Source organism: Hylaeus anthracinus, unplaced genomic scaffold, assembly GCF_026225885.1.
Source record: "Hylaeus anthracinus isolate JK02 unplaced genomic scaffold, UHH_iyHylAnth1.0_haploid 12001, whole genome shotgun sequence".
Classification (NCBI taxonomy): Eukaryota; Metazoa; Arthropoda; class Insecta; order Hymenoptera; family Colletidae; genus Hylaeus; species Hylaeus anthracinus.
The window spans coordinates 859,380-870,971 of record NW_026534348.1 but is presented as its reverse complement, the minus strand read 5'-3'; the positions used below and the strand labels follow the sequence as shown (position 1 = coordinate 870,971).

Genomic DNA, 11,592 nt, shown 5'->3' with positions numbered 1-11,592 from the left:
TTGACCCTTCATTGACAGAAGTGAATATAATTATTCAAACATCTGTTGGAAGATTTTTATTTTCAATGAGATAAAAATTCATAGTATATCGCTTCAAATGTAAAAAAAAATCAATATTACATAGTATTTCTTATAAATTAGAAGCTATATATAGCTACACACTTGTCATGCATGGTAATCTCATACATCATTTATGAACTCAAATTCGAAGAAAATTTACATGTTTATGCTTAATATTCTACAAATTTATTTTAAATGTTTTTACAATATATCAATATTTTTAAAAATTTTATTAATTCTAGACCTGCAAAAATGAAGTTTTGTGACTTATAACATATGAGTATATGAGAATTAATTGATGAAAATATTTTTTAGTACATACAAATTTGTTAACAATAGGTTGTATCCTATTATATACATATACTTTTTATTGTGTGTTAGCATGGAATTCACGTCGTTCCCTAGCACGTCGATTTTGGAACCAAATTTTTACCTGAAACAAGAAATCATTATTAGAAAAACACATTAAAAGATACATTGCAATACAAATACAGTACCTGTACTCTAGTTTTAAGACAACACTACCGTTTTTATTTGTTACTTTCACAGTTTTCACTTACCGAATGTAAACATACTTTTTGCGCAAAATTATCTAAAAGTATGTTTATAATGTATAGGGAATTTTAGTTATTTTATTGATAGAAAAGTTGTAAAAGACAGGGTCACTTTATTAGTTTCGCGCAGCTTAAAAACTTCCAATAGTAATTTTACACTTTAGTAATACTGATAATAATTAGAACTTTCAAATTAAACGGAACTATTGTTTATGGAATGTTACCTAAAAACATTAGGTTTACTCTAACGTTAAAAGTGCAACGAAAACGTATAAAGTATCGTAAGTACCTTTTTAGGGGGTAGTTTTAAATTAAGAGAAATGTCCAGTACGTCATTTCTCGAAAGATAAGCACTGTTTCGAAATTTTTGTTCAAGAAAATCAAGTTGAAAGGTTGAAAATGGAATTCGAGGCTGAAGACTCGCCTTTCTCTTATTTCTGCCAATTGTTGATTTTCGGTGAATTTTCGGAGGTCGGTATCTTGTAAATTGAAGCCATTCTAACTTTTTTAATTTTTGCATTACTTTCAATCCTTCCGTTTCATCTTCGAAAGATTCGACTAATTTTCTATTTTGATTATCGGATAATGAATCTCTGCTTTCCATTTTTTCCGACTTTCTACTTAAATTATCTTTCGAACATTTAGTTTGATTTCCCAACAGTTCGCTGCGATTTTCGTTTAAATTTAGATCGTTAATTTGACTATTATTAAACATTCCACTTTCATCTGTTTTTATTTGTCTTTTTCTATTTCTGTTCAACTTTCTTTGGCCTTTCTTCAAATTCCTCCCGGAATCTTTTTTCAGTTGATCGTTTATTTTAGCGTTCTTCCAATAATTGTTCTTATCGATATCCCTGTAATTACATTCTTCAACTTGAAATTTGTTCGAATCTGTATTGCATTCTTCACTAATTCTTTCGGCAGTGTTCGTCCCATTTGTCTCAATTAGATCGAAATTCTCTTGCGCACGCAATTCTGTTGTTACATCAATTTGCGTACTTCTCCCTACTCGAGGAATTGCAACATTTGGTTTTGCGTCGATTATATCGAAGGTCCTGCAGATACCGTTAAGAATATTAGACGTAAATTTCTTTTCACGACGAGTGTCTTGGAATTCTTCAAGTACCAGCGAATTCTTATAAGGCTTATGTTTATCAGGTTCTTTAGAATTTATAAACAGTTTGTCAATTAGTGATCCTCTGGGACTTTTTCTGAAATTTATTTCGCGTTTTCTTTTCATCTCGGACGCGGTATGTTTTTTCAAACTGACGTCACCACTTTCCCTTTCACAAAATTCATGAGTTTTCCTCAAGTCGATTTTTGTGCACATTTCTTCCTTGATAATTACAGACTTCTCCTCGATACATCCACAATTATTTTTCATACTCAACGCGCGTGTTTCTTCTACACTAATTTTCAAATTCGCTTCGAATTGTTTCCAATCATTTTCTTTCTTGAAATTTTCGTAATTTTCGGATCGAAATTTTTTTTCGAATCGATTACTTTGCTTAAAAACTAACGTGTCAGATAAAATACTTTCGATGCTAAAGTCTTTCATCTTCCTTAACGGTTTCACGTCGAAACTTTAACTGCGGTCGTTTAATGAACTCCTCTTTTATATATGGCCTCACCATACGACCCTAAATTTTGCCGACTTGTGGTTCTTTGAGGCTCAGTTTCGAATTAAACGCATAGTTGAGCATTCGATGCTATCTTGTCGAAGCAGTGTTGCGGTGTGCAGCGACTTTCAACCTTACCTTTTATGATCAAATAAAATAGTACGTATTAAACCATACATAAATGTAGTTTTTCAAATGTTTAAAACAAAGTCATAATTCTTTTCTAATTTTGTATTTTTTTTAAATAATTCGAATTTTATTAAAAGTTCCCTTTCGTTGTTTCGTGTTGTTTCTCTTCATTAAATATTCTATTTTTTGTTCTCTATTTGAATCACATTTTATTATACTCGTTTTATGAGTAGCAATTAAACAAAAAAGTAGAATCATTACATCGGGTTCTCAACTGGAGGGGATGGTCGTTAAGCAATCAATAAGATTGGAGGTAGTAGTAATAGGCTGTGATGTGTACAGCTACTATTCATTGAATCGATTAACTTGATTATTACAGGAATTTAGATAACTTAAGCAACTGCTGGATAGTTGCCAGTAGATAAAGGGTAGGGGTAACAACTCACAAAACAATTGCTACTCTACATAGAAACATGGAAGGATTTCTCATCGAACGCAGAATTAGGAAAAATACGATTCCTTAGACTGACATTTTTTCTGAAATTACTAAATAATTGACAATATTTTTACTGCAATATTTAGTCAGAATAATTGGAATAGTGTACTAGGTACATGTACATGTATATCAATTGATTCAACTTGAGAGTTGATAATTTCGTACTAAAAAATACTCGATTCCGAGTATAAAAGTTGAGGATTAAGGGTTCGAGTTGATAAACACTGTTCAACTGACACTCGAAACTATTGCATAATCCGAAACACATTATCTATAGGAATATCGATCGGTGTACGGTAATAACAATGTAATTGATACTGTTGTGGGGAGAGAAGAGTCGAGAGATGAGCGAAGGGAGTACAGCCCTTATACAGAGATTTCAATAGAGCAGATGGGACCCAGTGAAGGTTACGTAATTGGGAAACTATAGAGTATCGGGATTATCCGATAAATAGACCAAAGGGTAAACGTAAATGTTTTGATATTTACATTGTAAGCGATGCTCGTAGATCTAGAAAATATTTGTGCTCGTAGATTAACATCTCTCAAACTATGTTTCGTTCAAAATCGTCTTTAATAATTAAGTAAACAAAATATATGAATTTTCCACATGTAACCAAAAATCTTTGGGATACACTGTTATAGACTAATCTTAGGTGATCCTTCAATGGAAAAATAATAAACAATCGATATATACCATGAATCGTCAGAATGTCGAAACAAATTTTAAAGGAATTATTCATTGCTTAGTGACTATTCCCTGCACTTCTCAACACCATGATTAATGCTTTCATGCAATAATCGAGGTTCTACTACGTAATAGTGCGTAAAAGAGTTTGCCATGAAAATACAGCTGATGATTTTAAAAACCATCATCTGACAGCCAAGTTTTAAAATAGTCGTGTTTTGGTCTTATGCAATTTCATATTAATAATATTACAATGAATAATAAAAAAACAACAGTTTAGTATACTTATAATAATCAAATTTTATTATTTATATTTTCTATATTCTATAATACACTATTGTATCACTTTTGACAATGTAAATTCTAAGTGTAAAGGTTTCCTGAAACACGAATTCTATAATCTTCAGGATTAGAAAACACTATAAGATCGCTCAATAAAGGTTCAATATATTCATCTTCTGGTACTGTATAATATATTGGTTCTCCAAAGAAAGTTCCTACTTCCCAACCAGGAACATTTTTCATTACATCAGCTTCTTCCTCAATCAATCTCCGCATATGTTTCATTAATCTGTAAAAAGAAAACAACAATAAAAATACAAATACTCTCATACCAAAAACTATTCTAAATGAAAAAGAGTTTGAAATATGGAGAATGTTACATTAGAATGGAATTGCAAACATCTTTATTATGTTTTGTTTATGGATGCTTTTTCCTTGAATTAGACAAATAAATATTTGTTACCAATAGGCTTAAGTAAAAGCTGAAATGAAGTTGTATGAAACTTTCTTACGCTCTGTCTCTTTCTGCTTCCATCATTGGTTGTAGGGCTAAACGTGAGCTTCTCATTTCAATTTTATTTCTAGTCACATATTTATGATTTAAATAATATAGATAAAATCCACCAAAGGTAGCAGCATAGAAAAGTGCGATACCAGTTTTACCTAAAATTTATTTTTCATTCATCGTTGGAAATTCTGAGCAAGTGTCACATAACTATTTATTTTTGGGTAATAACGTACAGAAAAAGTGGATTATTTATATAATTATTAAACTAATGTACATGCATATCAATATATACATATACCTCCAATAACAGTACGCAAATTAATTCGTTCAATTTGATAAGGTGCGTATCCTCCCTTTGGAGGTAAATCCTGAGATCCCATTTTCGCTGTGGATGCCATACTGAATTACAATCCTATATGACTTTTTCAATTGCTTTCAATCACTAGCAACCGTAGAACTAAAGCACGAACAATCAAAAAATACTCAACGTTTACTATAAATGTCATGGGTAAGAGCCATAAATACGAGAAACGAACATGTTGTTCTCAATTTTGATTGGTTAACTTGCAGAATGAACAAATTTCAACCATGGACTAAATTATATAACTTCACCACAAAGTAGTGAAGAAAGATGCTCGGTACACATCTGAAGTTGATAGCTAGCAGTCATTTTATATACAGTCAGTGTAATAAGTATTCGTACAGAAACCATTTGTTTCAAATGGGTTGCTGTACGAATACTTATTACACTGACTGTACATATACACACTCGCGCTCCTTTACTTTTAGTTCGTTTACGTAAAGTAGGGGGTGCCACAAACTTTGCTTCAAAGTGTTAGGTGTATGTATGGTGTATCATTCTATATAATTTTGAAATTAGGTCAGAAATCCCTATACTAAATATCTAGATAAAGAAATGTGACAAGTGTACCGTGTTGTACCGTGCACCTATAGAAATAAAGTTAATTTTATGTATGGTGGGATTTTTTATATGACCAAACATAACCTGAAATTTGATGCTCAACTTAGTGAAAATAAGTTACATCTTGGTAGGTGAATAACGATCATTTACAAGAAATCTTAAGATTGAATGTACTTTCATTACGGATTTTTTAACGGAAGTATTTACGGCATGAATCAGTAATAGTTTCTAAGTGATATTCGAGAAGACGTATGTTCGATTTACAAGTGTAAACATGTTTTAAATTATGTGTGATTGAACGTCTGTGTATGACTGAAACATGAACATTTCTCGTTATTCAAGTGTTGATCTTACTTCTTTTAGCACATGATTTATATAGCTTTGTATTACGTGAGATTACACATCAATTTTTAACATTGGAGTAAACAATATTATTCATTGTTACAATGAAATGTCACTACGAGGTACTAGGAGTAGCACGAAATGCATCTGATAATGACTTGAAAAAAGCTTATAGGAAACTGGCATTGAAATGGCATCCTGACAAAAATTTGGAGAATATAGAGGAAGCAAAAGAACAATTTCAAATTGTTCAACAAGCTTGGGAAGTATTAAGTGATCCTCATGAACGTGCTTGGTATGATAATCATCGTGAAGCTATCTTAAAAGGTGGCATTGGCGAAGATTACAAAGATGATTCTATCGATCTCTTCCAATATTTCTCAACCACTTGCTTTAAAGGATATGGAGATGATGAAAAAGGATTTTTTACTGTTTACCGCAAAGTTTTTGAAAAACTTACGGTTGAAGATGCAGAATTTGCAAAAGAAGGAGATTCGGATGAAGATGTTCCAGACTTTGGGAATTCAACAAGTTCATATGAAGAAGTTGTTCATACTTTTTATGCTTATTGGCAAAGTTATAGTACAAAAAGATCGTTTGCCTGGTTAGATCCTTACGATGTAAGGAGTGCTCCTAATAGAAAAGTTGCACGTCTTATTGAAAAAGAAAATAAGAAGATTCGTGATAAAGCTAAAAGAGAAAGAAATGAACAAGTAAGAAATTTAGTTGCTTTTGTACGTAAACGTGATAAACGAGTCCAAGCTCATGCAGCAAAGCTTGCTGAACGTGCCAAAGAAAATTTGAAAAAAGTGGAAGAACGGAAAAAGCAGCAATTATTAGAACGACAAAAACAATTGAAAGAACATAAAGAATCTGAGTGGTCTAAATTTTCAAACATGGAAGGTGAACTTAAAAATATTGAAGCTAATCTTGCTCAAGAATTTGGTGAAAATTTATCTTCTGATGGAGACACTGAAGATGAAAACACTGTAGATGATAATACTCTTTACTGTGTAGCTTGCAATAAAATATTTAAAACACATAAAGCATTTACAAATCATGAAAATTCTAAAAAGCACAAAGATAATATTGTTATTATGAAGGCTGCGATGATAAAAGATGATAAAGAATTTGAAAGTTCTCCAGATAGTGATATTAGCTCGCAAACAACTTCAGAAAGTGAAAGAAAATTGGCAACAGATTCGCAAATGCCTGATTTTCTGCTAAATTCTGTTCAAAATAGCTCATATAATGAAGGTAATACTAAGGAAGAAATTTCAGAAGAAGAATTAATATCAGATGATGAAGATTTGAACAACTCAACAAAAGTTAAAGGTAGAGAATCTCACATGGAAGGAACTTCATTTGCTGAAGACCCTCAGATGGGTGATGCTATTTATGTTCCATCTAAACTAATTGAAAATGATAATGATTGTGTCACTTCTGAGGATGAGCTTATTTCTGATCAAGAAGACGAAGAAGTTCTACAACCTAAAAAACAAAAGAAGAAGAAAAAACGAAAGAATGTTCAGAATCCATTGGCAGAGCAAGTTAGCGACGAAGAAGATACAAGTATTAATGAGGATATATTTTTATCAAAAAAGCAACGTAGAAAGCAGCAACAAAAAAAGGCAATGTTAAGTAAAGTTGTAGAAAATAATCAGCAGATGTCCAATGAGAAAGAGGAGATCGAAGATCATGCAGAGAAAGAAGTCGATGAAGCAGAATTATTTTCTGATAGTCTAGAAACAAATAACACAATTAATGATAAACTTAGAAACAAAAAGGCTAAAAATGCAAAAAAATTAAATAGCGAAACTAAAAGTAGAAAAGATTTACAAGTTACAGAAACTGCAGATTCAGTCCACCTTTGTATCACATGTAAAGCTGAATTTCCTAGTAAAAATAAATTATTTGAACATTTGAAACAAAAAGGACACTCTGTATATGTTCAGAACACAGTGAAAAATAAGAAAAATCATGAAAGGTTAAGCAAAAGCAAAAGAAACAGTGACAAACAGAGTCATTAATTGTATACAAAAAACATACATAATGTAGCTTAATTTATTGTAATTAGCTCAAGGGATGAGAAAGATATTCAATTAATAAAGTTATGCTATAAATTATAATGTGTTATTGTATCTTTTACACATATTATACATGTTTATACCTTGTCCAAATTAAATGTTTAAATAAAGAAATTATTAAGGAATTATTCAATAAATTGTATAGCATTTGCAATGTCAGTATCTAAAGTATGAATGTAATAACAACAACAAAATGTGATACCGTTTATTTGTAGAAATTTCGAATAAAAGTAATTTGGGGTATACTGTATAAATTCGAAATGTTATTTAAATTTTATGTTAGATTTAATACTAAAACATAATGTATACAAATTTAATTTATGCCTGCAAAATGTTTATACTTGAATTTTTCAGGTAACATTCAAAATCAATGTGACGATTAAGTATGAATACAATTATCCATTGTGCTGCTAATCATAGGTAAGATTTGCGCACCTTTTTTTCTTTTTTTTCTGTAAATATTTTTGATACAAATATATGTAGAAAAGTAAAATCTACGTTTCATTAAATAAAGAATTTCAGTATAATTCAAGTAATATGTTCAACTCTAATTTAAGGTCTAGTATCATGGCTGCCAAAAAACTTATTTATCCTGCAGCTGATCGTAACAAGGATCCAATACTTTCCGTTCTTCGAGAGTATATTCAACATGGTTCAAATCAAATTTTTTTGGAGATTGCATCTGGTTCTGGACAACACATAGCTCATTTTGCTCCTCATTTTCCACATATTACATTTTATCCTTCGGAATATGAACGAAGATTGTTAGAAAGTATTGCTGCGCATGCAAACGGTTTTGCAAATATAAAACATCCTTTAAGAGTAGATATTACCACAGATTTTCGTACTTGGGGCAATGGTATTTTTAAGGAATCAAGCATTGATTATATGTATAATGCAAACATGATGCACATTTCGCCTTACGAATGTTCTATTGGTTTATTTCAAAATGCAGGTAAATTACTGAAAGACAATGGTTATTTATTTACGTATGGACCATATGCTATAGATGGAAAAATAACGCCAGAAAGTAATGTTAACTTTAATAAATCTTTGAAGATTCAAGATTCAAGTTGGGGTCTTAGAGACCTTCAAGATTTAAAAGAATTGGCACAGGAAAATGGTATTAAATTACTAGACATTGTTGATATGCCTGCTAATAATAAAACTATCATATGGAAAAAAATTTCAAATGAAAAATAAAGCTTGATTTGTTAAGTTTATTCAGCATTATTTTAAGATATTTGAATTTCATAAAAAAATATAAATACTATTCTCCATGTAATATAAAAACTGTATATATATTTCAGATTTGATAATTAATACATTATGTTGCTTATTTGTTAAGTAATACTGTATATATCTTTATTATCGTACGTTTTATTAATTTTAGTTTAAAGTTATATGTTCACGAGATATAATTTTGATCGAAAAAGTTCACATTTTCTAATCCTTCTGGTAAATAATTTAGTCCTGACTCATCTTTATGTCTCATGTTATAGTTTTTACCATATCCTGAAATAAAATTTACATGAAATATGTTGTTGTCTTTTTAATGGTAAATTAATTACCAAGATTTTTCATCAGTTTTGTTGGAGCATTCCTTAAGTGTAAGGGTACTCCTGGCTGAGGACCTTTGTGTTCAGCTACTACTCTTTGAGCAGCTCTGAGAGCATCTTCCATTAATCTTGATTTTGGTGCTCTTGCCAAGTACGTTGTACATTGTGCTAAAAGTACATCGCACTCGGGCATTCCTATCATTTTACAGCCATGCATTGTATGTATGGCAATTCCTAGAAGTAATTTAATGCGTTACCAAAATTTCAATATAGTAGTTGTTCTACAGTAAGTCTAATAGGAGGTCTGTAATAAGACCTCCAATTATGCGATCTCGAGTTACACTAATTAGTAAGTAAGTCGAGAACACACTATATTATAAAAAAATTGGATACTACCAAGAGCTTTTGGATCTTCTAAACCAATATCTTCGCATGCCATTCGTACTAATCTTCGTGCGATATAAACTGGATCTTCACCGCCTAATATCATTCTGGTTAGCCAGTAAATGGAAGCATTTTCATCACTTGCTCTAACAGATTTATGTAAAGCAGAAATCATATCATAATGCTGTTCACCTTTTTTATCATACAACATGTGAGACTTTTTAAGGCTTTCCTTAATGTCATCCAATGTTATTGTTACAGGACCAGTTTCTAAAAATTCTTCCTCATTAGGTATTTTAGATTGAATTGCTAATTCAAGACCACCTAAAGCTATTCTAGCATCACCATCGGATGTTCCTGCCAACCATTCTATGGTTGGTTCATCTATAATGAATTTGGGTACTTTTGTAGTATCTTCTAATTTTTTTGATGAGTTGTACACTACACCTTCTACCGAGGATACAGCTTTAGTTAATATAGATATCAGGTTAGGTACAGATAATTTTTCTAAAACAATGACTCTGCAACGACTTAAAAGTGCAGAATTTAAACTGAATGAAGGATTTTCTGTTGTAGCTCCGATTAATGTAATAGTCCCAGATTCAACATGAGGCAGAAATACATCTTGTTGGCCTTTATTGAAACGATGTATTTCATCCATGAATACCACTGTACGTCTTTTAAATTTTAATTCATTAGAAGCAACAGTGATTACTTCTCGTACTTCATTAACACCAGCCATTGCTGCAGATAGCTTAACATATCTCATTTTACTATCTGATTTATTTTTACATATATGAGCTATGACATTTGCCAGAGATGTCTAAAATTATACGAATTTTATATTTATGTAAATGATATTTAGTATTGATTTAAGTATTATCTATAATGGTATTAAAATTAATATCTAATTAATAAATTGTAAATCAATTTTGTAGTCTTGGACAAGATAAATACCTTTCCACAACCAGGTGGTCCCCAAAGAATTATATTTGGTATTTCAGATTTACGTAATAATTGAGAGAGTATAGTGGATGGCCCAAGAATATGTGTTTGCCCAATATATCCTACAAGTGTTGTAGGTCTCATCCGTTCTGCAAGTGGTACATGGGCATTTCCAAGAGGCTTTTTAACTTCTTTATCTATCTAGAAATGATGTAGTTAATGACTATTTCAAATTTAATCATCACTGTTTGTTTTATAAAATAATTACATTGCAATTAGATTCAATTTTTTGATTTTCAATATTTCTGTTTAATGATGTTGATTCCGTTAAATTATTTTTTCTTTTCATCGTCGCCAAATTACCCCTTTTTGCTTTTGTGTCATTCAGTTTCATTAATTTCCTTGCAGGACTACTATCCTGAAAGGATGTTGAAGATTCATTGCTCCCAGATTCGTTTAAAAATAAACATTTACTAACATGACCTTCTATAATCGCAGAAGAGAATTCTTTGAAACAAACAGGGCAAGCAATTTGATCACTGCTCATGTTTAAATCTGAAACAGAAAAGTTTGTATAAACGCAGTTATATTTCATAATTCGTACGTGAATATATTTGTATATATTTTACAAAAAAAAAATGAAAATAAATCAACAACGAATCTTTTAAATGACCAAGTAACACTCAATAGAAATTATACAGTTTCGTGTCGATGAAAATGTTGAGTCGATTTATAATTGTTCAAAAGATCAAAAAAAAACTTTCCTACTTTGTAAAATTATATATGGTACGAAATTACCGCGCGGTGCGCAGTGTGGATAATGAAGGAGAATTTTCGACGACGGTACCGTTATATGATACTGTATCGTGCTAACCTGAGATTAATGGTAACTTTTATCAATTCAATACATTAAATCTTTCTATATTCTAGCGCAGTATCTAGCAACTTGAATTTTGCACATAAGCAGTAAGGAAGTTCAGATATCGTCTCATTCAGGGACCGAAATTTTTAAAACAA

General features: G+C 31.0%; 5 protein-coding genes across 9 annotated transcripts; 2 read left to right on the top strand and 3 right to left on the bottom strand.

Annotated features, from left to right (window-relative positions):
• Positions 1 to 98: 98 nt before the first annotated feature.
• On the bottom strand, positions 99 to 3,726 carry LOC128891107 (uncharacterized). Of its 2 annotated transcripts, XM_054150322.1 has the most exons (4): positions 3,348 to 3,726; positions 904 to 2,371; positions 383 to 493; positions 99 to 304 (listed from the first exon to the last, which is right to left on the bottom strand). In XM_054150322.1, the coding sequence occupies exons 2-3, from the start codon at positions 2,170 to 2,172 to the stop codon at positions 428 to 430; spliced, it is 1,335 nt and encodes a 444-aa protein (XP_054006297.1). In that variant the 5' UTR covers positions 2,173 to 2,371; positions 3,348 to 3,726; the 3' UTR covers positions 99 to 304; positions 383 to 427. The 2 variants fall into 2 exon arrangements, with proteins under 2 accessions (XP_054006297.1, XP_054006296.1); XM_054150321.1 differs by having other exon boundaries at positions 99 to 493; positions 3,348 to 3,725.
• Positions 3,727 to 3,821: 95 nt separating this feature from the next.
• Positions 3,822 to 4,922, bottom strand: LOC128891118 (NADH dehydrogenase [ubiquinone] 1 alpha subcomplex subunit 13). Its single transcript, XM_054150342.1, has 3 exons — positions 4,635 to 4,922; positions 4,341 to 4,491; positions 3,822 to 4,117 (listed from the first exon to the last, which is right to left on the bottom strand). The coding sequence occupies exons 1-3, from the start codon at positions 4,732 to 4,734 to the stop codon at positions 3,910 to 3,912; spliced, it is 459 nt and encodes a 152-aa protein (XP_054006317.1). The 5' UTR covers positions 4,735 to 4,922; the 3' UTR covers positions 3,822 to 3,909.
• Positions 4,923 to 5,144: 222 nt separating this feature from the next.
• On the top strand, positions 5,145 to 9,224 carry LOC128891115 (methyltransferase-like 26). 2 transcript variants are annotated; one of them, XM_054150337.1, is made up of 3 exons: positions 5,145 to 5,177; positions 8,042 to 8,107; positions 8,245 to 9,224. In XM_054150337.1, exons 2-3 carry the CDS (start codon positions 8,073 to 8,075, stop codon positions 8,888 to 8,890), a joined length of 681 nt encoding a protein of 226 aa, XP_054006312.1. In that variant the 5' UTR covers positions 5,145 to 5,177; positions 8,042 to 8,072; the 3' UTR covers positions 8,891 to 9,224. The 2 variants fall into 2 exon arrangements, with proteins under 2 accessions (XP_054006312.1, XP_054006311.1); XM_054150336.1 differs by lacking the exon at positions 5,145 to 5,177 and adding an exon at positions 5,247 to 5,385.
• LOC128891096 (dnaJ homolog subfamily C member 21) lies at positions 5,243 to 8,033 on the top strand. The gene is made up of 2 exons (XM_054150298.1): positions 5,243 to 5,385; positions 5,622 to 8,033. Exon 2 carries the CDS (start codon positions 5,705 to 5,707, stop codon positions 7,628 to 7,630), a length of 1,926 nt encoding a protein of 641 aa, XP_054006273.1. The 5' UTR covers positions 5,243 to 5,385; positions 5,622 to 5,704; the 3' UTR covers positions 7,631 to 8,033.
• On the bottom strand, positions 8,970 to 11,590 carry LOC128891100 (ATPase WRNIP1-like). 3 transcript variants are annotated; one of them, XM_054150304.1, is made up of 6 exons: positions 11,450 to 11,590; positions 10,844 to 11,130; positions 10,588 to 10,776; positions 9,643 to 10,453; positions 9,259 to 9,480; positions 8,970 to 9,202 (listed from the first exon to the last, which is right to left on the bottom strand). In XM_054150304.1, the coding sequence occupies exons 2-6, from the start codon at positions 11,120 to 11,122 to the stop codon at positions 9,096 to 9,098; spliced, it is 1,608 nt and encodes a 535-aa protein (XP_054006279.1). In that variant the 5' UTR covers positions 11,123 to 11,130; positions 11,450 to 11,590; the 3' UTR covers positions 8,970 to 9,095. The 3 variants fall into 3 exon arrangements, with proteins under 3 accessions (XP_054006279.1, XP_054006280.1, XP_054006281.1); XM_054150305.1 differs by lacking the exon at positions 11,450 to 11,590 and adding an exon at positions 11,344 to 11,366; XM_054150306.1 differs by having other exon boundaries at positions 8,970 to 9,480.
• Positions 11,591 to 11,592: the final 2 nt, after the last annotated feature.

What these genes read in the sequence shown, in the direction of transcription:
- LOC128891115 (XM_054150337.1), top strand. Translation starts at nt 8,073, where the DNA reads ATGAATACAATTATCCATTGTGCTGCTAATCATAG. An exon ending in CATTGTGCTGCTAATCATAG is followed by an intron (nt 8,108 to 8,244) that starts GTAAGATTTGCG and finishes CTCTAATTTAAG; the next exon opens with GTCTAGTATCATGGCTGCCA.
- LOC128891107 (XM_054150322.1), bottom strand. Translation starts at nt 2,172, where the DNA reads ATGAAAGACTTTAGCATCGAAAGTATTTTATCTGACACGTTAGTTTTT. An exon ending in TAAAACTACCCCCTAAAAAG is followed by an intron (nt 494 to 903) that starts GTACTTACGATA and finishes TTCTTGTTTCAG; the next exon opens with GTAAAAATTTGGTTCCAAAA.
- LOC128891100 (XM_054150304.1), bottom strand. Translation starts at nt 11,122, where the DNA reads ATGAGCAGTGATCAAATTGCTTGCCCTGTTTGTTTCAAAGAATTCTCT. An exon ending in GACCACCTGGTTGTGGAAAG is followed by an intron (nt 10,454 to 10,587) that starts GTATTTATCTTG and finishes GTATAATTTTAG; the next exon opens with ACATCTCTGGCAAATGTCAT. An exon ending in AAAACTGATGAAAAATCTTG is followed by an intron (nt 9,203 to 9,258) that starts GTAATTAATTTA and finishes ATTTTATTTCAG; the next exon opens with GATATGGTAAAAACTATAAC.
- LOC128891096 (XM_054150298.1), top strand. Translation starts at nt 5,705, where the DNA reads ATGAAATGTCACTACGAGGTACTAGGAGTAGCACGAAATGCATCTGAT.
- LOC128891118 (XM_054150342.1), bottom strand. Translation starts at nt 4,734, where the DNA reads ATGGCATCCACAGCGAAAATGGGATCTCAGGATTTACCTCCAAAGGGA. An exon ending in TTTGCGTACTGTTATTGGAG is followed by an intron (nt 4,492 to 4,634) that starts GTATATGTATAT and finishes AATAAATTTTAG; the next exon opens with GTAAAACTGGTATCGCACTT. An exon ending in GAAGCAGAAAGAGACAGAGC is followed by an intron (nt 4,118 to 4,340) that starts GTAAGAAAGTTT and finishes TTCTTTTTACAG; the next exon opens with ATTAATGAAACATATGCGGA.